This window comes from Drosophila gunungcola (genome assembly GCF_025200985.1).
Source record: "Drosophila gunungcola strain Sukarami chromosome 3L unlocalized genomic scaffold, Dgunungcola_SK_2 000003F, whole genome shotgun sequence".
Classification (NCBI taxonomy): Eukaryota; Metazoa; Arthropoda; class Insecta; order Diptera; family Drosophilidae; genus Drosophila; species Drosophila gunungcola.
In genome coordinates this window covers 4,185,295-4,208,203 of record NW_026453179.1, presented here as the reverse complement: position 1 = coordinate 4,208,203, position 22,909 = coordinate 4,185,295, and the positions used below count along the sequence as shown (strand labels likewise).

At 38.5% G+C, this 22,909-nt stretch overlaps 6 protein-coding genes and 1 pseudogene across 11 annotated transcripts in view; 6 read left to right on the top strand and 1 right to left on the bottom strand.

Moving 5' to 3' along the window:
- Positions 1–1,430: 1,430 nt before the first annotated feature.
- On the top strand, positions 1,431–1,933 carry LOC128258626 (larval cuticle protein 65Ag1-like). The gene is made up of 2 exons (XM_052990334.1): positions 1,431–1,590; positions 1,650–1,933. Exons 1-2 carry the CDS (start codon positions 1,481–1,483, stop codon positions 1,840–1,842), a joined length of 303 nt encoding a protein of 100 aa, XP_052846294.1. The 5' UTR covers positions 1,431–1,480; the 3' UTR covers positions 1,843–1,933.
- A 1,487-nt stretch (positions 1,934–3,420) lies between these two features.
- LOC128258625 (larval cuticle protein 65Ag1-like) lies at positions 3,421–4,000 on the top strand. Its single transcript, XM_052990333.1, has 2 exons — positions 3,421–3,599; positions 3,657–4,000. Exons 1-2 carry the CDS (start codon positions 3,484–3,486, stop codon positions 3,853–3,855), a joined length of 315 nt encoding a protein of 104 aa, XP_052846293.1. The 5' UTR covers positions 3,421–3,483; the 3' UTR covers positions 3,856–4,000.
- Positions 4,001–5,365: 1,365 nt separating this feature from the next.
- Positions 5,366–5,915, top strand: LOC128258624 (larval cuticle protein 65Ag1-like; annotated as a pseudogene).
- Positions 5,916–6,747: 832 nt separating this feature from the next.
- LOC128258205 (endocuticle structural glycoprotein ABD-5) lies at positions 6,748–7,529 on the top strand. Its single transcript, XM_052989710.1, has 2 exons — positions 6,748–6,943; positions 7,221–7,529. Exons 1-2 carry the CDS (start codon positions 6,810–6,812, stop codon positions 7,405–7,407), a joined length of 321 nt encoding a protein of 106 aa, XP_052845670.1. The 5' UTR covers positions 6,748–6,809; the 3' UTR covers positions 7,408–7,529.
- A 304-nt stretch (positions 7,530–7,833) lies between these two features.
- On the top strand, positions 7,834–8,445 carry LOC128258206 (larval cuticle protein 65Ag1-like). Its single transcript, XM_052989711.1, has 2 exons — positions 7,834–8,021; positions 8,081–8,445. The coding sequence occupies exons 1-2, from the start codon at positions 7,909–7,911 to the stop codon at positions 8,277–8,279; spliced, it is 312 nt and encodes a 103-aa protein (XP_052845671.1). The 5' UTR covers positions 7,834–7,908; the 3' UTR covers positions 8,280–8,445.
- A 2,159-nt stretch (positions 8,446–10,604) lies between these two features.
- On the top strand, positions 10,605–15,473 carry LOC128258202 (protein lethal(3)malignant blood neoplasm 1). Of its 3 annotated transcripts, XM_052989704.1 has the most exons (7): positions 10,605–10,891; positions 10,945–11,050; positions 13,011–13,154; positions 13,457–13,630; positions 13,802–14,245; positions 14,715–14,777; positions 14,854–15,473. In XM_052989704.1, the coding sequence occupies exons 1-7, from the start codon at positions 10,859–10,861 to the stop codon at positions 15,378–15,380; spliced, it is 1,491 nt and encodes a 496-aa protein (XP_052845664.1). In that variant the 5' UTR covers positions 10,605–10,858; the 3' UTR covers positions 15,381–15,473. The 3 variants fall into 3 exon arrangements, with proteins under 3 accessions (XP_052845664.1, XP_052845665.1, XP_052845663.1); XM_052989705.1 differs by lacking the exon at positions 13,802–14,245; XM_052989703.1 differs by having other exon boundaries at positions 13,457–14,245.
- Positions 15,474–17,315: 1,842 nt separating this feature from the next.
- Positions 17,316–22,909, bottom strand: part of LOC128258203 (DNA-binding protein D-ETS-3) — a 30,710-nt gene continuing 25,116 nt past the window's right edge. For all 4 annotated transcript variants that reach the window (XM_052989707.1, XM_052989706.1, XM_052989708.1 and 1 more), the window contains 3 exons: positions 21,310–21,499; positions 18,141–18,349; positions 17,316–17,461 (listed from right to left, as the gene is read on the bottom strand). In XM_052989707.1, coding sequence (XP_052845667.1) covers positions 17,325–17,461; positions 18,141–18,349; positions 21,310–21,499 — 536 coding nt within the window. In that variant the 3' untranslated portion in view covers positions 17,316–17,324. The remainder of the gene's footprint in view (positions 17,462–18,140; positions 18,350–21,309; positions 21,500–22,909) is intronic.

Below are 22,909 nucleotides of genomic sequence, written 5' to 3'. Positions count from 1 at the left end.
ATATGATATTTATAGTAGGGCTACAAATATCCATAACGCGTTCCAAGCCAAACAAAAAGAAAAGTATGACGCAAGTGGTGGTAGATGAACAGGCTCTCTTTTGTTCTCTTCACATTTTCCATACGCACCGTTGGACGTCGCAATGCGGTATGCCTCGTCTTGTCTGGCGACTTCGCCTGGATGGCCTTCGGCCGGCAGAAATTTGCAAATTTTTGGCACGACGAAACTTGTTTGGGTTTTTGTTGTCTTTGTAATTAATACATAATTAAAGTGGCGCATATTGAAATATGTGCGAGCTATCTGGCCACAAATGAAAACGAAGTTTTGAAGGTTAATTTCAGGCGTTGATTTAAATTTCATGCGATGCTAATGAAATTTGGAAGATGCTCGACAAAAACAACATAGAGCACACAGAGCCAAGCGGGCATATTAATTTGCATGAAATAAAAAGCGACAATGGTCAAACTAGTTTTGGAATAAACCGATCGACCGCATTGACTGCGGCTGTAGCTTCTTTAAGCTGGCTCAGCTGCTGACGTAGTTACTATGTCCAATTGTGGGTTGAACACTCTTTGGCTTATGTCTTCTTATTTTACATATCCATTATCAGTGGATAGAACTTTTGGCTGCCGTTACCTAAAAGAAGAAGAAAATAAAAATATGTATAATTTTCAGGGCCTTGTAGGTAAATTTAAAAATTTGGGTCGATTTAATGCTGTTTGTTAGGAAAAGTCATATCAAAAGTATTAATAAATTATTTAATTTAAGTTCTGATTAAGTTAAAAACCACAAAAAAATGACTTATCTGTATTTTTATATCTCTTATTTAATTCAATTGTGATTTTTGTATCAATGATTTTATCATTTCAGATGGTTCTAGCTTTACTTAATGAGCAGCATAAGATGTAGCTAAACGAGAATAGGCATCGCATCAAAGCTATTTAAATAAACATCCAAATGCATTTTCTGGTCAATTCAACGCACGGTGTAGCCTTTTAAGTATAATATAAGTGTATTTTAATTCCTGTTCAGTTAAGATCTCGGGAACTATAAATTGCTCCCACAAATAAAAAAAATTATGCAATTTGAAAGCAATCTTGAAAGACAGACCTAACGTTCCTTTATGTTTCTTTAAAGTACTATCTACATTTATTTTGCTTTTGGTCATTTGTTGTTATTGATTAAAATGGCTCTATAAATGGATATGCAAAATTTAAGTTAATATTATTCATATATAGTTTAATTTGCAGCATAATAAGCAGCTAAATCAGCAAGCTTTGCATTGAGCTATGTAGGTGCCCAAACACGTTTCCCATTGCATTTAGCGAAAAGATAAACCGGTTCGCAAACCATTTATGCTCGCAATGCAAATTTGCATCTCGGATTAGTAAGTCATTTATGTATAAAAGTGTTCAACCTGCAGCCAATCGATATCATTCGCATCGAACTCATCGAGATCAGCAAACGAGCAAAAATTAAAATGAAGTTCCTGATTGTCTTCGTCGCCCTCTTCGCCGTGGCTCTGGCTGCTCCTACTTCCGAAATCCTGCGATCGGAATCCGATGTTGGACCCGAAAGCTTCAAATTCGAGTAAGTTGATTGAGAGCTGCTTAAAAAGGATACCAAACTGACTTTGTCTTCATTATTAGTTGGGAAACTAGCGATGGCCAGGCTGCTCAAGCCGTGGGCCAGCTGAACAACGTTGGATCCGAACACGAATCCCTTGCTGTCCATGGATCCTACCGCTTCGTGAGTGATGATGGTGTGACCTACGAGGTCAAGTACACCGCCGATGAGAACGGATTCCAGCCCCAGGGTGCCCATCTGCCCGTTGGTCCCTAAGTCACTCAAAGTGGATTACCCAGTTCCTTGTTAATATCGTTTAGCTGACACGTCCTTTGATTTGAAAAGCAAGAGATTCTAAGTCAAAAAAATAACTTTTAAAAATAAATTGAATACCTGAAGAAAATCGTTTCAACCCATTGCTAGCATTGCTAACCATTTTTATTTAGGCCAGTTTTTTTACTTTTTGAAAGCTTGTTAGTAGGTTTTAACTGTAAAATTGCATAAGATATTTTTGTGGCAACCTTCCCTCAAGTGAGTCCCAAAAACACATCTTAACAAGAACAATTACAAAACATCCCAATCCATTAATCACATTTCTTTGTTGCCCAGTGCTTTACGTATTTAGAAAAAAAATAAATTAAGAAGGAAAATAATTCATTTTTATTATAGTTTAATAAGAATATTGCTCGATAAAGCGGAGCTATAACCAGTCCCATTGCATTTTTCGACTATATTTTATAACATTTTGTTTTCATATGTTGGTCGTACTTCCAGAATGAATAAGTCACATTTGGTCAAGTAATTAAACATTAAACCCTTGTAATGGATTATACCAGGGTAAAACTTTTTAAAAATTGATTTTTCTTAAGCGATAGTTTACATTTTCATAAATATCCTTTGAAGCGGCAAGGTCGTATCTTCAATATTTTTTGAATGGCAGCGTTCTAAGAGCAACTGCTGCAAACTGTAAATTTTGCATTGTTAATAGCTAATATTTTAACCACAAAATTAACCATTGTTGTTTGTTTTTTTTTTTTTTTTTTGACAAAGATTGTTTGTTCCAATACAATCAGAAATAGTTTTAGCTTTAAGAACATTTTAGAACAATTCATATTTAGCTCCGCTGTTTCTGTATATTTTTGTAAAATAATGTTAAAACATACCATATTAAGTTCAAAATTTTTATAGCGTAACTAATTGGGCTTCTAAAAACAAACAATTGAATTGTTTTATTAGTTGATGGCTTGGAAGTATTAAACTACAACGGCAACTTTCTAAATGCTATATCTGACACAACAAAGGCTTATTGTTATAAAGTTGTATGCAAGTTAACTTAACTTAAATCATGCAATGAAGCAAAGGGCAGTTTTAATGCTAATTTATGGTACTTGTTCAGAAATTACGATTTCAGTTTGGATAATTCATTAACGTCTTTGCATTTTCCTTATCTATAATATTTTCCTATAAATACTATAGGAAGCATAAGAAACAAGATAAAAATAAGTTTTAATTTTCACGCAGCTTAATAAAAGGCGAATTTCATTAAACTGAAAATAGATTTTAATTTTTAGTATACCAAGAAATGATTGCGATCTACCGATATACGCTCCTTGATGTTTATGTGCATATTAATGACAGAAAAGTATTTTTGGGTACAAAAAGCTACATAGTGAGGCGAATGCGACCAACTTAGTGGTAGATTGTCGATTTGCATTTCGGTTTGGGCTTTTAGCTATTCAGCTTGAACCTGAAATCAATAACACACATATATCACATTATGCTTTGACTAATTCGGATACGTTTAACATAGTCGTCAGAGGTTGTCCAACTATTTAAAGGGTGGCCCAGCCATCAAACAGCATCATTCGTCGCGAACTGTTCGAAAACCGCAGATCAAAACACCAACCACCAATCACCATGAAATTCCTGATTGTCTTCGTTGCCCTCTTCGCCCTGGCTCTGGCTGCTCCTGCTGAGGAAGTTTCAATCTTGAAATCGGAATCCGATGTTGGACCCGACAGCTACAAATACATGTAAGTTGATTGAGAGCTGGCTTAAAAGAATCCATTTGACTTTGTTTTTTCTATTAGCTATGAGACTAGCAATGGCATTTCGGCCGCAGAGCAGGGTGTGCTTCATAAAGCTGGAACCGAAAACGAGGCCATCTCCGTCCAGGGCTCCTACAAGTTCGTGGGTGATGATGGTGTGACCTACGAGGTCTCCTACATCGCCGATGAGAACGGATTCCAGCCCCAGGGTGCCCATCTGCCCGTTGCCCCCGAGGCTTAAGTCAGTCGAAGCCGACTACCCAGTTCCTTGTTAATATCGTTTAACGGCCACATAAATATCTTATTCCTTTATAAAGAGGGAATGAGAACATAAGTCAAAAAATCTGAATTGTTGTATATTAAAGAAAAAATGAGTACATACAAAATGTGTTTCACAATTAGAACCATCTGATGAAATTAAGTAATTTACGGTCTTTGGCAATTGCAATTCATTTTATTACTAGTTTTCTTAACTCGGCTTGCTCACGTCATAAAAAGAAGTGTCCATTAAGCTTACTTTGGCAAGCCGAATTTGTTATGTCCTTGCAGTTATACCGAAATAAATGAGCCACTTTGGTAAGATTTTTAACAAATTGCAAAGTTTGTCGAATATATAAGACAGCTATAAATTTCCGACTTATGTATTCATTTACATGTCCCTAAAACCATTACAAAATAACAGCTTTAATGTTTAGTCAATTAATGGATGATTTAACCAGTTTAAAGGAAAAATGGTGATATATATACAAAATTCTAAGAAAAAAAAATTAATACACAAACAGCGAACTATCTACTCTAACCCAATCGTTCCTATGGCAGCTTTTCAATACAGATATCCAATTTAATTGGTTTTAAGACTTGATCTTTAAACAAATATAAGACCATTGCAAAAGATTTAGGTCTCTAGCTTTTAACACAGAACGCAAACAGTGTAAAAACAGACTGATAGACGTTCTGGACAACAGAACATGTTATGCATCAATAAAATATATACTTAACAGGATCTAAAATGTCTTCTTCGGTGTTTCACTGCGTTACAAACGCCTGACTAAAATTTGATACCCAATGAAAAATAATTTATGAATTTTTGAATCTACTTTGCGTTCATTGAGTGGCAAAATTTTTGTCGATATTTCGCTTATCACTAAAAAGCGTAATCATTACTCGAATGTCTTTTGATAATGTACATTGTTAGACTACATCAGAAATGATAGTCAATTATTAAAAAAGAAGTTAAAAAACGAGACTTCCCAGCCAACTATCGCTTTATATGTGTAGAAAATAACTCATTTAAATTGTATCACATGGCCAAGATAGCTCGTAATTCAAACTGTATATTATATTATATTTATATTAACATAAAATTAAACTATATTATTTTTTGAACCAATCCGTATATATTAAGCTGAGAACTGAAAGCGCTAATGCTTTAGCACACTTGACAAGCGATCTTTTATCGATTTCGAGCTCCAGATTGACAGCAACTGAGCCTTCTCTGAACAGAAGTCAGCTGTAAAGCGAATGCGACAAACTATATAGAAGATGGTTAATTTACATTTTAACGATTCAGCTGTAGGCCGAAATTCATTTGACACATTTATCACACTATGCTTTATACACTACACGTTTGACTAGTTTGGCCGCGTTGGGCTCGGTCGACAAATTTTGGCCGTCCATCTATAAAAAGGGCGTCCATGCCATCAGACAGCATCATTCGTCGCGAACTGTTCGAAAACCGCAGATCAAAGCACCAACCACCAATCACCATGAAATTCCTGATTGTCTTCGTTGCCCTCTTCGCCCTGGCTCTGACCGCTTCCTGCTGATGTTTCAATCGTGAAATCGAATTCTGATGTTGGACCCGAAAGCTTCAAATACGAGTAAGTTGATTGAGAGCTGCTTCAAAAGGACGCCTAACTGACTTTGCCTTCATTATTAGCTGGGAGACTAGCGATGGCCAGTCGGCTCAGGCCGAGGGTCAGCTGAAGAACATTGGATCCGAAAACGAGGCCATCTCCGTCCAGGGCTCCTATAAGTTTGTGGGTGATGATGGTGTGACCTACGAGGTCTCCTACATTGCCGATGAGAACGGATTCCAGCCCCAGGGTGCCCATCTGCCCGTTGCCCCCGAGGCCTAAAATGAGTTGCATTCATCCGAAGCAGCTTAGGAGCAAACTAATCCTATATAATTCCTTGTTAAAAATCCCGAACTTTATCAAACCGAACTTGTCCATATTTTTAAAGGATGGGAACTAAGTCAACCAACCCAACTTGTTAAATATTAAAAAATGATTACCAGAAGTTATTTGTGTTTTATTTGCAAAGATTATTTATTTTATATTTATATTTACAAACTTTGTCTATATCGCACGCAGAACCTACTTGATAGAACAGGGATTATTGCTAAGACCCCAAATGATTTAATCATCAATTTGACTATTTTCTTATTAAAAAAGTGTAAGTTGGTTTATGGTTACCATAGAGATGCTTCTTAATATTGAATTTGTGTTGAATTCTTAAATACGCATACGTATGCTTGATAGATTTGTGATTGCTATTTTCTACTTATAATTGATTTTTTACCGACAGAAGTATATGCATATGTATGTACATATGTATGGGTTTGTATTTATTCATTCATTTAATGATTTTATGAGAAATGACAATGGCAAAATCACAATGCACAATAACAAAAAGTTAGAAGACAGAGTTAATGTATCTCGACTGGAAGACATCTCCTAAGCTATTTTATAGAGAGCCACTTTGGATATTTAATCGAATAGGAAACACTATCTTAATCACAACAAAGATATTCATGATTTATCCAAGCCACGTGTTTTAGATATAAGCAACGAAAATAAAAACCACAAGCTTGATGGCAAGATGAGGCGTCATTCTGTCCATCGAATAGCTGTGGACAAGGTAATTGCATAAATTACCTCCCACTGGGTATACCTGCATGCACGATTTGTGCAGGGTATTTAGAGAGGTAAATCTGTAATTAAAATGTGTTTTATTGAATGATTCTATTATAGCTTATTTCTTTATGTTTCATTTGTTTTTATTATTTTGCATTTTTCGCCGATGAGGACATTATCCAGCGGTTCGGTATAAAAGGGCGTCATTCGATCGCATCGCAGCTTAGTGAAGTGCAGCTTAGTGTGACGGAGATTGTGAAAACTAATTCTTCCCGCGATGCAATCGAGTTTCGTTTGGCTAGTTGCCCTCATGGCATTCGGCGCATGTCTGGCCCTGCCCGCTGGGGAGGATGCCAAGGCGGAGACCCTCAAACTGGAGAGCGAGAACACTGGCGACAAATATTCCTTTGCGTGGGTATTGCCCAGGCAGGGTTCGAAAAACTCAAATTATTTACTTTGAGAAAAATCTGAACGCACATTTCAACTTAGTTATTAAACCTTTCTGAACAATGCGATTGATTGAAAAAAAAAGTTTATTTATGACGATTTAGGCTATTATCTTTAGACATTATTTAAGTTTGAGCAAAACTTGTATATGAAATATATTTACCTTGATGATTCTTATACTTACTTTTGAAGTTTTAATTTTAAGTAATATTTAACAAGCCGATTCCATTTTCGATCGCAGATATGAAACGAGCAATGGAATCTCACGCTCGGAGACTGGAGAGGTGAAACCAGGTGCTGGTGAAGAGGATGGCTCACTTTCTGTCCAGGGCTCCACCAGCTGGTCAGCGCCAGATGGCAAGAAGTACGAGATTAGCTTCACGGCCGATGAGACCGGCTACCATCCCAAGTTCAGGCTGGTGGCCTAGCCGATGTCTGGAATTTAAATTTGCCTTAGTATTCCCAAATATCAATGTTGGCTTAATTTATCCAATGTGAAAACTTACAAAATTGAGGAATAAAATAGGCAGACTTTTAACATTTTAAGGAAGCTAAAGACCTTTATTGACGTCACTGAATTTGGGCGAATTTATAGAAACATAAGACTGGCACAATGAAATGGTAAAAATTTGAATAATTAAATATTTATGGCCGCGATTCTTTTCAGCCTATAGCCTATCGTGTTATTTAAATTTCATATTAGGCCTTTTAATGCTTTAACTCCAAACGAAAACGAAACCCAAACCAGACTTTTCACATTAACATTGACATTGCTGATTATGTCTTGTACACGTTTGACTAGTTCGGCCGCGATTTGAATAAACGCCAACAGTTTGCCATCTATAAAAGGGTTTGCACGGAAATCCATCGTTACCATTCGTCGTGAACTGTTCGATAGCCGCAGATCAAAACACCAACCACCAATCACCATGAAATTCCTGATTGTCTTCGTTGCCCTCTTCGCCCTGGCTCTGGCCGCTCCTGCTGATGTTTCAATCTTGAAATCGAATTCTGATGTTGGACCCGAAAGCTTCAAATACGAGTAAGTTGATTGAGAGCTGCTTCAAAAGGACGCCTAACTGACTTTGCCTTCATTATTAGCTGGGAGACTAGCGATGGCCAGTCGGCTCTGGCCGAGGGTCATCTGAAGAACATTGGATCCGAAAACGAGGCCATCTCCGTCCAGGGCTCCTACAAGTTCGTGGGAGATGATGGTGTGACCTACGAGGTCTCCTACATCGCCGATGAGAACGGATTCCAGCCCCAGGGTGCCCATCTGCCCGTTGCCCCCGAGGCCTAAGTTGAGTTGCATTTATCGAAAGCAGCTTAAGAGCAAATCAATCCTATACAATTCCTTGTTATTTTCCCAAAAATTCCCTGCTTCCGGTTTCTCTTTTGTTTTGAAGAGAAAGTTTCCTAAGTCACAGAACTCAAATTGTTGAACATTAAAAAATGAAGAATATATATATGAATACGTTTTATTTAAAAAGGTTTAAGCAAAACTTCAGAAAACAGTCTGTCGATTTTGTGGAAAAAAAAATTGATACAAAAACTGATTTATTTTCTTAAGAGTGGAACATTATAGAAAAACCAATATGAAGAATCAAAGGTTGCTACAAACATTCAGCAAAAAGCCTGTTGGATTTGTAAAAACTAATTTTTTTTTTAAATTCGCTTTCAATGGCCACAGCAAGCAGTTTTTTGGACCCAGAGCATTTGTAAAGATTAAAAAGTCATGAACAGGTAACAGCTATTTTCAAGCGGAATAGCTTTTGGTTATAAATAACAGAAGTAGAGCATTGACAAAAAGCAATTAAATGGACAAAAAAGCTCTGTAATCTGTTTTATTTATATTATTTTCATTTTTAATTAATTATATGGTATTAACCTCACAAAAGTACTGATGTTATGTTGTCTTAATATTCAATATTTTAAAGTCCAATTATTATTTAATTATATACAATTCTTTTGTATGGGCCTTGCGGATCCATTCTTAAAGATTATTTACATTAAAACATAGTGTTTAGATATTAAAATTTTCGAAATGTCATGGGTTTTTTTTCGCGCCCTGTTTTTAGTTAAGGTTTAAAATCTTATGTCACATCCACTTCTCAGGAGTTTTCTACAATCGAACAACATCAAAGTTATTTTTTGGTTTAAAGGAATTGTCGTCTTTTCGGGAACGAAAAAATTAAAGAATGTAGCGCTCTTTTAAAGTTTTGTCATTAATGCAGCAACAAAATCGAATGACTTAGGAAACGAACTTAAGTATTCTCTTGCATACTTTTGGGGCTAAAGTCTTATTAACTTCGTGACACGTCTCGTTAGATTCGCGTTATTTACGAGCGTACTCAAAGGCAACAGTTATTGCAATTAATATGCAAATTTGAACATAAAACATCAGTCATTGCCAAACTCGACAGCAATATTTCAATTACAATTGGCTGTTAGTATCCGGCAGAAGACACAGACCCGCCGACTGCTGATCGTCGATCGATAATGGGAAAACGTAGTGCAAACATCTTCCTCATTGCATTCAGATTTGCTCATCAAGCAGGTCAAATGCCTGGCCGTCAATTGGACTCAACAAGTTGGATGACAAATACATCGGGTTAGTTTGATTATGAACAAATAGACAATAGAAATTAAAACCTTCACGCCTTACTCGCAGGCTTTTGATATCATCTAGTAAATATGGCATCAAGTAAAATATTATATACCTCAACATAAATTGTAGATAAACTGATGCAAAATAACTATTAACAGGATGAATTAAAGTGTTCCTAACTACTTTGATATTTTTAAATTTGCTTTAAGAAATTTCATGCTCTATTAAATTACATTTTTTTCCTAGTTGATAGGAAAATTACCAGTAGATAACCGTCACTTAGTTATTTTTTTTAATAAAATAAGAAAGTCCTACTTACTTTTAAATTATAACCTTGCCAAGAAAATTAAATTAAACTAAGTAAAATTTTTTTTATATATTGGTATATATAAATTAAGATGCCTTCGCTTTTACTAAAAGTAACGTCTTCGGGTGCCCTCGTTTTTTAAATTTAAGCTTCAAATCATAAGATAAACGATCAATTAATCTATTCTCAAATCATAATTTACATATTTAAGGGAGAATTATATTTTTGATTATAATTATATTGATTGATCATAAATAGTTATAATCGTTGATTTGGAAAATTAAGTTTTTAAATACGACTTTTGTATGCACTTTAATCGAATACATGATAGGAATAAACAAAAGCGGACTGAGGAAGTCTAGAAATAGAAGCCAAAAATGTTATCTAACAAAGCCGAAGACTAAATTAGCTTTTGTTTAACCATTTCGAGGATGCAAATTACTAAATATTCTAGAACTGGCTGACAAGCAGTTTAAACAATCAAATAAATAACTGTGCAGAGTGCATGAAATTTAAATTATGAGTACAGGCTTGGCTGCCGCTCAAGAGGTGTGATGCCAATGCTACCAGCTCTGCGATCCGACCTGGCCAATACAATACAGATACAGAAACAGCCCGGAGCACACAGATACTCACGCACACTGAGCCAACGGGCAGCGGCAGGTCCGCGTCGCTTCTAATGTTTTATAATGTTTACCTTATATTATTAACATTGTCAATTCGCTGCCGAACATCGTGGGGTGTGTTTCATTCTGAGACGCTTGCTCCGAACCGATAATCTCGCCGTGAGAAACGCGTCGTTCCGTTCCGTCCGCTTGAAATTCAAATATTTATAATCGTATATTTGTATTAAAATATAAACGCCCGCTTGTTTATTGTTTTTCGTGTGATCGCTGTCAGTTTATAATAGGGCGTGAAAATAAAATAAATTTGTGACCAATTTGAATAAATATTAAGCCGCGAAATGAGCCTAAAATTGGTGGCGATTGTTAGTGCTGTAAGTGCTTTGACCCCTACCTTAACGCAGCCACTTATGTAGTTCCTTTTAAGTTGCTGCTCCTGTGCCTGACCCATGTCCTGCCCGCGGCGACCACAGTCCGTCCCTACAAGTTCGGCTTCACCATCGACGAGCAGCAGCATCGGGCCGAGAAGAGGGGTAAGTGGTTTGGCTAATGACGCTAATTAAACCATTAGCATATCTCGACTACTGTGCGTCGATTTATTGACACCAAAACCGAAATATGTAAATAGATGATGCGTCATCTCGAAAGTCGTTAGGAGCAGATGCTCAGATGCACAAATGCAGCGGCAGCGGCAGCATTAGCCAAAAAAAGCCATAACTTTTGACTTTTGAGCCGGAGTGGCTTGTGCAATGCCACACAATACACGTTTGATGGGTGCACCTGAGCGACAGGTCACCAGCAATTGAAATACCAGCCACCAATGGCAATTAGCGGAATCTTCACAGACACATCTGGCCGGGGGTCCATGTCCATTGTCCAAATGGCATGCATGGTCGTTATGATTTTTATTTTCATGCTGAATCGGTGATAAAGTTTTCAGAAAAACGAAAACGAAACGCGTCCGATTTGCATAACATGTAGACGCGTCCGAATACACAAATGCTTGGCTTATTTATGGTTTTTCTTTTTTAAGCTAATGCTAATTCCAAAAAGAACAGTCAAATTTCAATATTTATAAGTATAATTCTGGCATATGAAATGCCAGAGTTGATGTTGAAATTCGGAATAAGTTCATATTTCAACAAAATCAGGAACTTGTTGTGCATGCAAAATGATATTTGTTTAACTGGATTAAAGGGAAATAAAAGATATCCTAACAAAGCTTTTTTGTCGTGTTCGGCATGTTTGAAACATTGTTATTTAAATTTAGATTATGTTTAAGATCTATCGATCTATGTCCCATTTTTGAAGTCTATTTTGCGGGGCGTTACATCATCAGGTCGATTGAAACAATATTTTTTTTTTTTTTACAGTCTTTATAGTTTTACGAAATATACTCTATAAATATATATAGTATACAAAATAATGTTAATTTTGCTTTTGCAGAAACAATTGATTTGATTGTCTTGGTATTATTTTCGAACCAAATATTGTATAAACATGGCGCTTAATTTTATTACCACACTTATCATTTTTATGACTCCTGTTTTATGACTTTATATTTATTTACATACATCAGTTTAATTTAATTTGAGCAAAGTTTGCAAAAAAACTACTTATAAAACTGTTTAAGATGATTAAAAATATATATGTATTTGATACAAAAATGTCTTCTGCACAATAAAACATTTTGGGTAATTAATAGAAAATTCGACCAAAAATTCACACTTATTTATCCGTTGTAAATTTGTATTCCTTACAGCTTCGGAAAGATTTAGAGATAAATCGTTTCTAGTTTTAAACCAACTAACTTTATTGTTCCTATTTTGTTACTCTTCATTTTTATAACCAGAAAAAGATTTGGTTAATTTTTATTGATTCGAGCTTATTAGTTTTAATTACTTAGACCAGCTCAATTTGAAATAAAATTGATAACGACAAAAGAATAAATTTCAATAAAGAATTATTTTCTAATCCCACCGAAATGGATCGAGATAAATGGGAAAGTGACACGAAGCCATATTCGAATTAAACATAAAACAAACGAACGAAAGCCAATTGATGCAAACCGTTAAAACTTGTTGCCCAGTATCGTGTAAACCTGTTTAGCCAAAGGCCACAAGCCAGAATTTTAAATGCGAATTTTTGGTGGGTGGCTGGACAGGATGCTTCGGTGAGAGTCGCACCTCTTTAAGTCCATCCACAGTGTCATCTGAATTAATAAATTCCTCCAGCATAGGAATGTTTCTTGCGTAGGCAGCTGTCAAAGGCTGCGGGGGTTTTGCGGATGAGGGGGGATTTAAGAAACCAGCTCACAAGTTATGATCGTCATTATCGATACAGTTTATTAGATCTTAATCTTTATGGGCCTGGCCGGGCAGGTTATCAAACGAATTAAAAATCACAAATCGGCGCAAAATTCGCATTCATATTCAAAATGAACATAAAATCTGTTTGCCCAAATCTCGACACATCTTGTTTCCCGATTCGCAGATGAACGCGGCATTGTTATGGGCGAGTTTGGGTTCATCACCGCCGATGGAATATACCATGTGACGGTCTATGCCACCGACGAGGAGGGCAAGTTCCGCATACTGTCCATGAAGAGCTTCCCCTATGCAGGTCCCGTTGGCCAGAGTGAGTATTACCGAAATTCGAAAATAGTTCTTAAAAATTTTAAAATCAAAACGTTATTATTGGAGATTAACTATTTAGTTTTTTTTATAGTTTGAAAGAAAGTTTGGTTTAGGTTTCCTTTTCCCTTATCTAGATATAACGACAATTTTTTAAAACTAGTTTGGCTCTAAACACTTTTAAATATAATATAGCATTTTACTAATTGTGGTAATTATAATGATTAATTTGGATTTACCTAGCCAGAGCTAGTAATGCCTTGTACTGATTTTTCTAAAACACCTTATATATTTTGTACTGCCCAGAGACGCTCGTTGCGACAACGACTCCGAAGGCTCTGCCACTTCCGGTGGCTCTGCCCAAGTACAACTTCAACACGGAGGCCTGCTCCGGCTGTTTCCTGAAGAAGTCCCCTTCCTCTTCTCCTCCCAAGAAGGAGATTCGCACGCTGTCCCAGCCGTTGGCGCCAGTTCAAGCAGGTAAGCCCGAGGGCTCTCCGGACTACGGCCTAAATGTGGAGTTGCCCTTCCGGGACTCCATTGCCCAGACTGTGGCAAGCCGTCTTGGCTTGAACCAAGACAATGCACACCAAAGCACCAACACTTACCCTAATGCACCCACTAAACGCATCGAACTTGGTCTCAACTTAGCCATGAACACATACTACACAACCAAGGGCGCTGTAACCGGACATGTGAGCTCTCAGACCTCTAGTTCCCATTCCTCGAGTGGCAGCACAAAGATTGACTTCAATGTGGGCGTGGCGGAGAAGGCCGAACCGGCGGTATATCCCCCATTGAACATCAAGTTGGACGAGCAGGCTGTGCAGCAAGCCATCACATATACCGGCAGGATAGCGGCTCCTCCGGCCCTGGAAAATCAGCCACTTGTTGCCCCCGCCGCTGTGCCCGCCAGTCAAGTGCAAATCTTTGCTGTGGACGGGGATGGCCATGCCAGTAATATCCAATCAGTCGCTGCTCCGAATGCTGGCCTTAAAAAAATCCTTCGATCGGGAGTTGCCTCTGCGAAAACAGTGGCGCATTCGAAAACACAACCCACACTCACACTGAACACACAACAAACACCACTTTTGAGTAAGAAAAACTGGGGGTATATTCAAATTATTTAAGAATTCGGTCACTTCTCTTTGCATTGGCGCTTTTAACCCCTTTGCGGGACCTAGACAATTGTTAGGGCCGCTGAAGACGCTCCAGAAAAACGGCCTGAAGGCCGAAGTCCTTGATTTTTTGGTTTTGAAATTATTGATATCAGCGCGCTTAAATAGGCGCTGGTCGGTCTAGACCGCTCCTACGGAACTAAATCGCTCTTTTGTTAAACTTTCTAATTTTCGGTAAATTTTCTAACTTTGTAAAATTTCTAACTTTTCGATGTTTTCTGCGACGTCTGACGAAACAGTTTAGCTAACACCTTCTTGTTAAGTAAAAAAAAAAAAAATACGCCATCTAGCGGTTATCTCTCGCACTATGATATCTACACGTTTTCTACATTAGTCTTACATTATGATTTGAGTCATTACTTAAGTTCCCTTTGGGACTTTAACAGATTCAGCAACCACCGCTGGAATTTCTGGAGTAGCAGCAAATTCACCAACCGAAAGTGCACCCTGTAAGTGTTGTGGAAGAAAACGAAACATAAATAAAGTGGGGGAAATAATTTATTAATATATTTTTAATGAAATTAGCAATCAGTGGAGGTTTCCTTGTGGGAAAGGCGCCTGGTGGAAGTCTCTCTGGCAAACCGCAATCTGGAGGATCTGGCGGAGGAAAGACATCTCCATCTGGAGGTTCAGCTGGCGGTGCGGCTGGTGGTTCGGTTGGCGGTTTCGCTGGCGGAAGATCTCCAGGATCTGGATTCGGAGGAAGTGCAGCTGGTGGAAGTAAAGCCTCAGGAACTGGAGGATCTCTACCCCGTGGCGGAGCAGTGGGCTCTGGAAGCGGCAGTGCAGCTGGCGCAACGGGAGATTTGTACAAGTTCAAGTACGTCCTGGACTACAATGGTCACGAGGAGACAGGCGGTCGTAACGGGGACAAACAGGGCAGCTACTTCGCCATCGGCGAGGATGCAGTGCAGCGGACCATCGAGTACATTGCGAATGAGTTTGGATTCCAGCCCCACATCAGCTGGCGGAAACTGGACGCCAAGGAGGCGCTGCCCGAGGAGAACTCGCTGAAGCACTACGAGTTCAAGTGGTTCAATCAGGAGCAGTGATTGGTGACTCTTCAGCGGATTAGTCGAAATCTAGGGTAGCCACCTCTTTCCCCCCAGCTGTACATACATTTTTGTTAATTTTCAAATAAAGTCAATGTTAACAGATAAGAATGGAGTCTGTTTTGAATTGGGTTTTATTTTTGTTGAAAGTTCTTGCCTTAAATTAACTAAATTCTTAGAGGGTTTCGGTGTGTGGGCATCGCTGATGATCGATTTATATTGGTTTTCGCTTCGTAGAGTTTACATTCAGAATTTAAAATTGTATACACTTAGATCGTTAACGATTAGTTCGCTTTTGTCGTATTTCAATTTGGTAAATACACAAAGTACACACATTTAAATTTACATGTACACACATGTATATGTATATGTTTGCCCGTGTTATTATAGTTAAACTTTGACTTATGAGTTAGAAAGTTTTTTTACACACAAATATAAAGTATGCCTAGACTTGGGATTAATATGTACTCGTAATTTATTTCAATATTTATTCGTTTGTAATTTGGTATTTAAAAAATATATAAGAGTTTTAACTGTACAATCAACTATCACAGTCAACCATCTCAAAAGGATAAATGAAAGTTCTCGAACCTAAAAATAATGTAATGCATAAATAAATTGAAACATAAATAAACCACTCTACTTGCTAAACATTTTTACACTTAGGCAAATACTTATTTACAAATCGTAAATTGAAGTGAAAATGTGGCAAACTTTTATAACTAGACATTCACTGTTGTGCTGAACGTTATTTGGAGGATGATATTGTTATTTCGCTATTTACAAATGCTTCACACACAAAATGCTAACAACAATTGGAGAATTCTAGAACTATTCGAAGTCTTAGCCTGGAAAAGTTTTGCTTTTAATTCAAGGAAAGAGTTAGTCCTTGGTACACTAAAAACACTTAGAGTTTTTTTTTGTTCAGCTTCGAATGCCAACTATATCGGTTCCGGTTCTTAATCGTATATTAGTGGAAAGTTAGTTCCTTAACCCTAAAGCAACAACGACTCATTCACCCACTCACTCGCACACACGTAAAATATTTAGCTGGGGGTTGTTTTTTCTCTTTTTTTTCTTGGTAGGGTTTACGGGTACCTTTCGCTAAGTAACTATGAATAAAATCCGCTGCAAATACTTTTGCTGCCTGCAGTTCGTTTCGTTTCGTTTTGTTTCGATTTTTTGTTTTGTTGTTTGGATCTTTTCTGGTGGTTCTGGTTTCAAGTGTTGCCATTGCATTTACAGTAAAAACGTGGCCTGTTCGCCGCTCTTCATGTCCAGATAATCGTACAGGGCCCGCTCGTTGGCCCCGTAATTGCCGGCGTGTCCTGGAAGTCCGGAGTGGGCGGGATGGCCGGGATGGTGGTACGTCGGCATACTTTCGCCAGCGGGCGTGGCAGCCGGCGGCGAGGGACCCGCGCCCATCGTCAGCCCGAACTTCTCCAGGTGGCATCATTTGAGCAGCGTGGGCAGGCTGCTGTTCATCAGCCGGTTGCCCACAACTAGCGAATTGAGCGTCGAGTTGCCACCCCCCACGCCCACCCCCATTCCGGCTACACTGAGTCCGCCGATGGTTCCGAATCCGGCGCTGGCATGAGCCGGAGTCGCCGTCAAGGTGGCCGTGGCTATGTTGAGGTTGTTGCTCACACTGGACGACCCGCCGCCGCTGCTGGAGAGATGCGATCCGTTCAGGTTGCCATTGCTGCCAAAGCCGCTCATGACTGTGCCAGCTCCTCCTCCACCGGTCCCGGCGCCTCCTCCGCCCGCTCCACTGCTGGCGGTGCTGCTCGATGTGGATCCCACACCGGTGGTCACTGCGGAGCCACCTCCATTGCCACCCACTCCCCCGATGCCCACGCCCGTCGAGGCGGTGCCGCCGCCAATGCCCGAGGCACTGGCGATGGCGTTGCTCTCATATTAGAAGGCGCCACCGGACGATGATGGTCATGCGTAGTGGGGATAGCTGCTGAGGTGGGGCGCCACGTGGGAGGGGGTCACGTGGCTCATCGAGTGCGGCTGGTACAGGTTGGTGGCCGGACTGCCCCAGTTGCCCCACGAGGCTGCCGACGGGAAGATCGAAGCTGCAAGAAATAGAGGTTTTATTTAGTATCTATTGCTTAAATTACCCTATTTCAATATTTGATGTTATAAGCAAATAATTTTTTTTGTATTGTTTTTTATTTTCCTGTATATGGATACATAAATCGAAGCTTAAAATTCCATATCATGGTTGGTTAAAAATTTCAGTAACAAAACGTTTTTGATAACTAGCACTCCATAAGAAGTGAACCCGATTATTATGGGACAAGCTTGTTTCGTTTGCCCGTCACCTCAATTTAATTTGTATGATTTTTGTTAAAATAACTTGAAAAGAAATTTAAAAATTTTACTTTCAATTAAAATTAAACCTATTTATGAGATTTTAATACTTTGCATTGCTATAACTAAAGATGACACAAATTTCTTTAAATTGTTTGACTTTCGTTAAGGCAATTAGTTTGAGTTATAGAATCATAAATATCTCGAAATGGTTTTGTGTGGGCTCTTGTTCCATACTAATTTGAAGCTGGATAATTAAAGCTTTATCAAATAATTTATTGCTTTGACGCTGGTATTATAAATTTAATCAACTAAGAGTTGGGGAGCATTTGGAATGGAATAAATAATTTAAAGCTGATTCTCATTAATCGCAGTTATTATAACTCATTCTCATAGAGATCCGAGCTTCCCCAAATGGAATACCCATATAGGTATGCTTACCCGATGATGAGGTCATGCCGTGGTGGGGACTCATGAACGAGCTGAGCTTGGCGCTGTGGTGATATGGTGTCATGAACAAGTCGCTTTGGTACTTGTAGGTGGGATCGCTGGCAGCCGGCTGAGTGGCAGCGGCCAAACCTTGGAAGTCGAATTTGTACGCATACCGCTTGCCGTGAACCTTGGTCATTATGTTTTTGTCGTAGTAATACCTGAAAGAATCAAATTGGAGAAAGCACTAAAGAAGTGTTTTTTTTATGTTACCTCTTAATTTTATAGAAAAGAAAATGTTTTCCATTTCAAGCTTTGGCTATTATTCATGTAATTATTCGTTAACTGGAAACTCATAATTAATAATGTTGGAAAAGTCACCATGACTTGATTAGATTATAAGTAATCAATATTTGTTAAATCGTAGATAAATGAAATATTTAAGTTCAAGTAAAATCACTACCAATAGTTGTTTGACAAAGAGTTTATTATATTTTGTAGAAACAGATTATGAATTAGACATTTCAAAATAAAGTTTATTGACTATTAGCTCATATTTAACACTATTACAACTTTAACACTTAAATTGACTTCAGACCTTAGCAATCAACCCTCAAATCCCAGTAGAGCTACTCCTTCTGCTGCCCATTTCTATGATCTCAATGTGGGAAAGTCAAACAAAAGCTGAGATGAGCTGAACTGAACTGAACTGAACTGAACCCAGTCTCCCCCAGATGGACAATAAATAATTACAGAATAATGCTCGCTTTATGCGTTTTAAGTTAATTTGCTGACATTAAGCGATTTTAGTGCCGCTCCCCAGGCGCAGCTCCCTTTTCTGTCTCTGCAATTAAATGGAAACGCCTTGTGCACAAACGCAAATAGAAATTTTAGCGAGGGGTAAAATTATGTGGGCGGGCAGACGGCCAAGAAATCCGAGCGAAATTTATTTACATTCGAGGGCTAGCCAGCGATTTCTTTTCATTAAGTTGCGATATTTGGCCTGTCAGCTCAATGTTCGCTCTTTAAAGCATTCAAACATCCAAACGGCAATTTAAATATCCCTTTCCTCCTGCATATTGTTCGTTTATTGTTACGCTTTAAAATGTCCACAACTTCCGTATGACAAGTGAAAAAAATTGGCAAATAAATTACAAAGAGTTGCAGGCAGAGCAAACATTTCAATGCATCAATGAAAATTGGCATAATGTGTGCAAGTTGAGTTCATTCTCATTTTTTTTGTTTTTATTTGAACCGTCCATAAATTATGCCAATTACGGTCATAAATTAAAAGCAGCAAAAACAAAGGCTTGACGTACGGAAAATTTAAAAAGAGAAAGAGGAGAAAAACACCGAATGCCACTGCTCTTTGCACAGACAATCAAAGCCAATCAATGACTGATGAGCACGGTGGCTAGGGACAAAGGAGCACAATCAGGGAGCAAGGATAACTGCATGGGGAGAAAAGGATTAAAGTAAACCCATTTCGAGGATTGGCCAGGCCAACAAAAGGCCAGCTGGCTGTGAATAAACATGTCAAATGAAGCATTAAAGCACTTGTCCTTGCTGTGAGTGTGTGAGAGTGTGGGTGTCTGTGGGTGTCTGTGGGTGTGAAGGATACCCAGGCTGAGTGTTAATTTACACACCCACACAGCCACGGCCACAGCACACTCGCATTTCTGAGCAAACATGAAAGCCAACGGCGATGATGTCTCTTGTGTTCAATTGAGTTGAAAGGCGCAAAAAGAACAGACATGTTGAGGCTTCCTGCACATCAAAAAGGATTCCAATTCCGACTCCAAAGCCGATTCCTCCCCGCCCCCTGCTGTTGTTGTTGTTGCGTGATTTTTCTACACTTTTTACATTTTATTTACATGTGTGAGCGGAGAGCATGTTGCAAATTGGCTGTCAGGACTTTTCCACTTGAATTCGCATCATTGGCACTCCTTTGATTGCGAGTGACATTTTCAAGGAGCCGGAGCCGGAGCCGGAGCCGTCTAAAAGGGTTTGCCTTCGCCTTCGCCCAGAGGATTAGGCCATCTCGGCTCTGGCCATGTTTGTTCAGCAAATTGACCGTTGCACAAATAGTTTGTGCATATGTTTCTGTCACATATTGGAGCTCCAGATTTCGAAATCGAATTAGGTTGCTCTGCAATTAGATTGCGAATTTATTGGATTTTTGATTACATTCTCATTCGGGGCAAGGGAAAAATTTATGATTGAATTTCTGTGTCGACCCCGCCACGCCCACACAATCAAGTGGGCCAAAGTCTTGGTCAGCAAGTGAATTAGCTAGTTGTTTTCGTTACTCTTATTTTTATTTTATTTTGTTGGGTGATTTTCTGGCTGCTTAGCCATCAAAGCGGCTAATCAGTGCAGGGACAAATCATTTACTGATGAGCCAAATAGCAAATTGCACACATGCTCGCATTTTGACGACGGCACAGATATCGGCTAATTAGGGAATACTCCAGTGCACAAGGAAGAACTACCCTATGGTTATTTAAGGGGAAATAATCCAAAAACATACCATGTTTTTCATGTGGATAAAAGATCTTTTTGGGATATCTTTTATTTTAGAAAAAGTTGTTTGCTTTAAATGTTGTTCTATGTTTTTTCTTAAAATACCACTCCAAACAAGTCCATAAAATACATAGAAAAAAATGTTCACCAGATACCATATGGGGAAGTATTTTTTTTAAACAAACTTGTATAACATATAAAAAAAAATAATGTCTTAGTCTTAAACCCTTTTTTAATTACACCAAAAAAAAAAACAACTAAACTTTTAGTTTTAATAAGTGTGCTTTAAAAATAAACTCGGACAATATTAAAGTATAAGTATCAATTCAATACTAAATAATATAACCATTATACTTTTTGTTTCATTTATATACCGAAGAGTTATACATTTCCATACTTTCGTGGTATAAATTCAATACTCTTCTTATAAAGGAATTTTTCATACCCAATAGTTTTAAATTCATGGAACAATAATTTTGTTTCCGTGAAAAATTTATTGTGGGTGTATTCAAATTGATCATTTGTCTTTATATGGTAAGTAATACAAAAATTGGAAACTGAAAAATAATATATCATATCAATATCATGAATATCATATTTAAAACTTAAAAGTTTTTAATTTTTGTGCTACTGTCTTGTGTTATTTGAAAAGACTCACCTCAAAGCGCGACTGAGCTTGTCGTAGTTCATGTTGGGCTTGGACTTCCGCTCGCCCCAGCGACGGGCCACCTCGTCGGGATCGGTGAGCTTAAACTCGCCGTTGGTGCCCTCCCAGGTTATGCAGCTGGCGTTGTTGGAGTCCGAGAGCAGCTCGAGCAGGAACTGCCACAGTTGGATCTGGCCAGAGCCTGGAACGGGAAACACGAGACATTAGAAATGAGTATGAGAAATGAGGAATGAGCCCTCTGATTTGTATGTATTGAGACATTTAATGTGGGTATTTTTGGGCCTGCCTAAATGTCCATCAAAAGAGCATATCCTTTTGGCGTTTGGAGCTTGAATTAACTACAGACTGCGGGGATGTGGCCAAAATGTAAGCATTTTGTGGCATGCAAAGGCCCCATAAAGCATTTCCTGCCCGGGCCGCTGGCCAGGGAATCGAAACGCAATCCAAAAGCCCCCTGGTAGGCTCTCCCCGAGACGGGGACTCCCCCTCTATAAATAACAGAGAGGGCGGGGGTAATCTATGACGCTTGCCTCAAATTATTGTAAGAGAAGTGTAGCGCAACGGAAATGGCATTGCATGTAAGTGTAATGGAAGTGGAATGGAGTAGCTTCTCCGGGAGGAAAAAGAGATATTATGGCTTGCACTTTCACTGGAAGGAACCATGCAGAGATTTGAAAAATAGCTCCAAACAAAGAGTTGTATTAAGAAACTGTGTTGAACATAGTTTTCAAGACAAACTGGAAGCTTTTTTTATCAAAAACCAATGAAACTATTAATTAAAAATATTTATTTAGGTAACATAACTGTGGCTTTTATAAAGTTTATTTTATAAAATTTATCTGAAAAACTATTTTAATTTATTGTAATTTAAGAAATGTTACTTTTCAACAACTAAGTATTATTTTATTAAAATAAAGCCAAACGTTTCCTTCCTGCTTTTGGTATTGGCCCCCCTGAAATATTATTCCAGCAATAAGTATTCACCCATATCATAGTGGTTCCACATTTGAACTTTGACTTTCTGTCCTCGCTCCACTCCCTCGGCCTTTAACTTTTCTCATTGTGCGTGCTTAAACATTTACAGAATTATGATTGTATATTGTGCGCCGAATTCGCTACGCATTCGAAGCAGACATCATAAATCGCTTAATCATTTGGCAATTAGGCCGTGGAAGCGAAAGGACGAACAGGGGAATACAATCGCTCCTTTCTCTCTGTTTGCTGTCAGGAAAAATACAAAAAAAAAGGACACCGTGTGGGGTTGTTGGGAAAACTTGAGTTTGAAAAAAAGGGAAGTGGACTTTTTTGGGTGGTGGCTTAGCGCTGCTCATGTGTGAGAACGTCATGAATATTGCGTTAATTGCAAATCATGGCCAAGTGAATGTGTTAAGTGCCAACACGACGATTCTTCGTCGACTGACGATGATGAATGTTAATTGTCGGCCGGGGCAGAAGACACCGAGTTGGTGGAAAACTGGGCGTGTCTGGTTAGGCAATTGACACGTTATTAACTCCCAACAAATGCTAACTATAAAACTAAATGGTTAAGGGGAAACTAAAGTTTATTAATTGCCCGCTAAGGAGTGTTCGA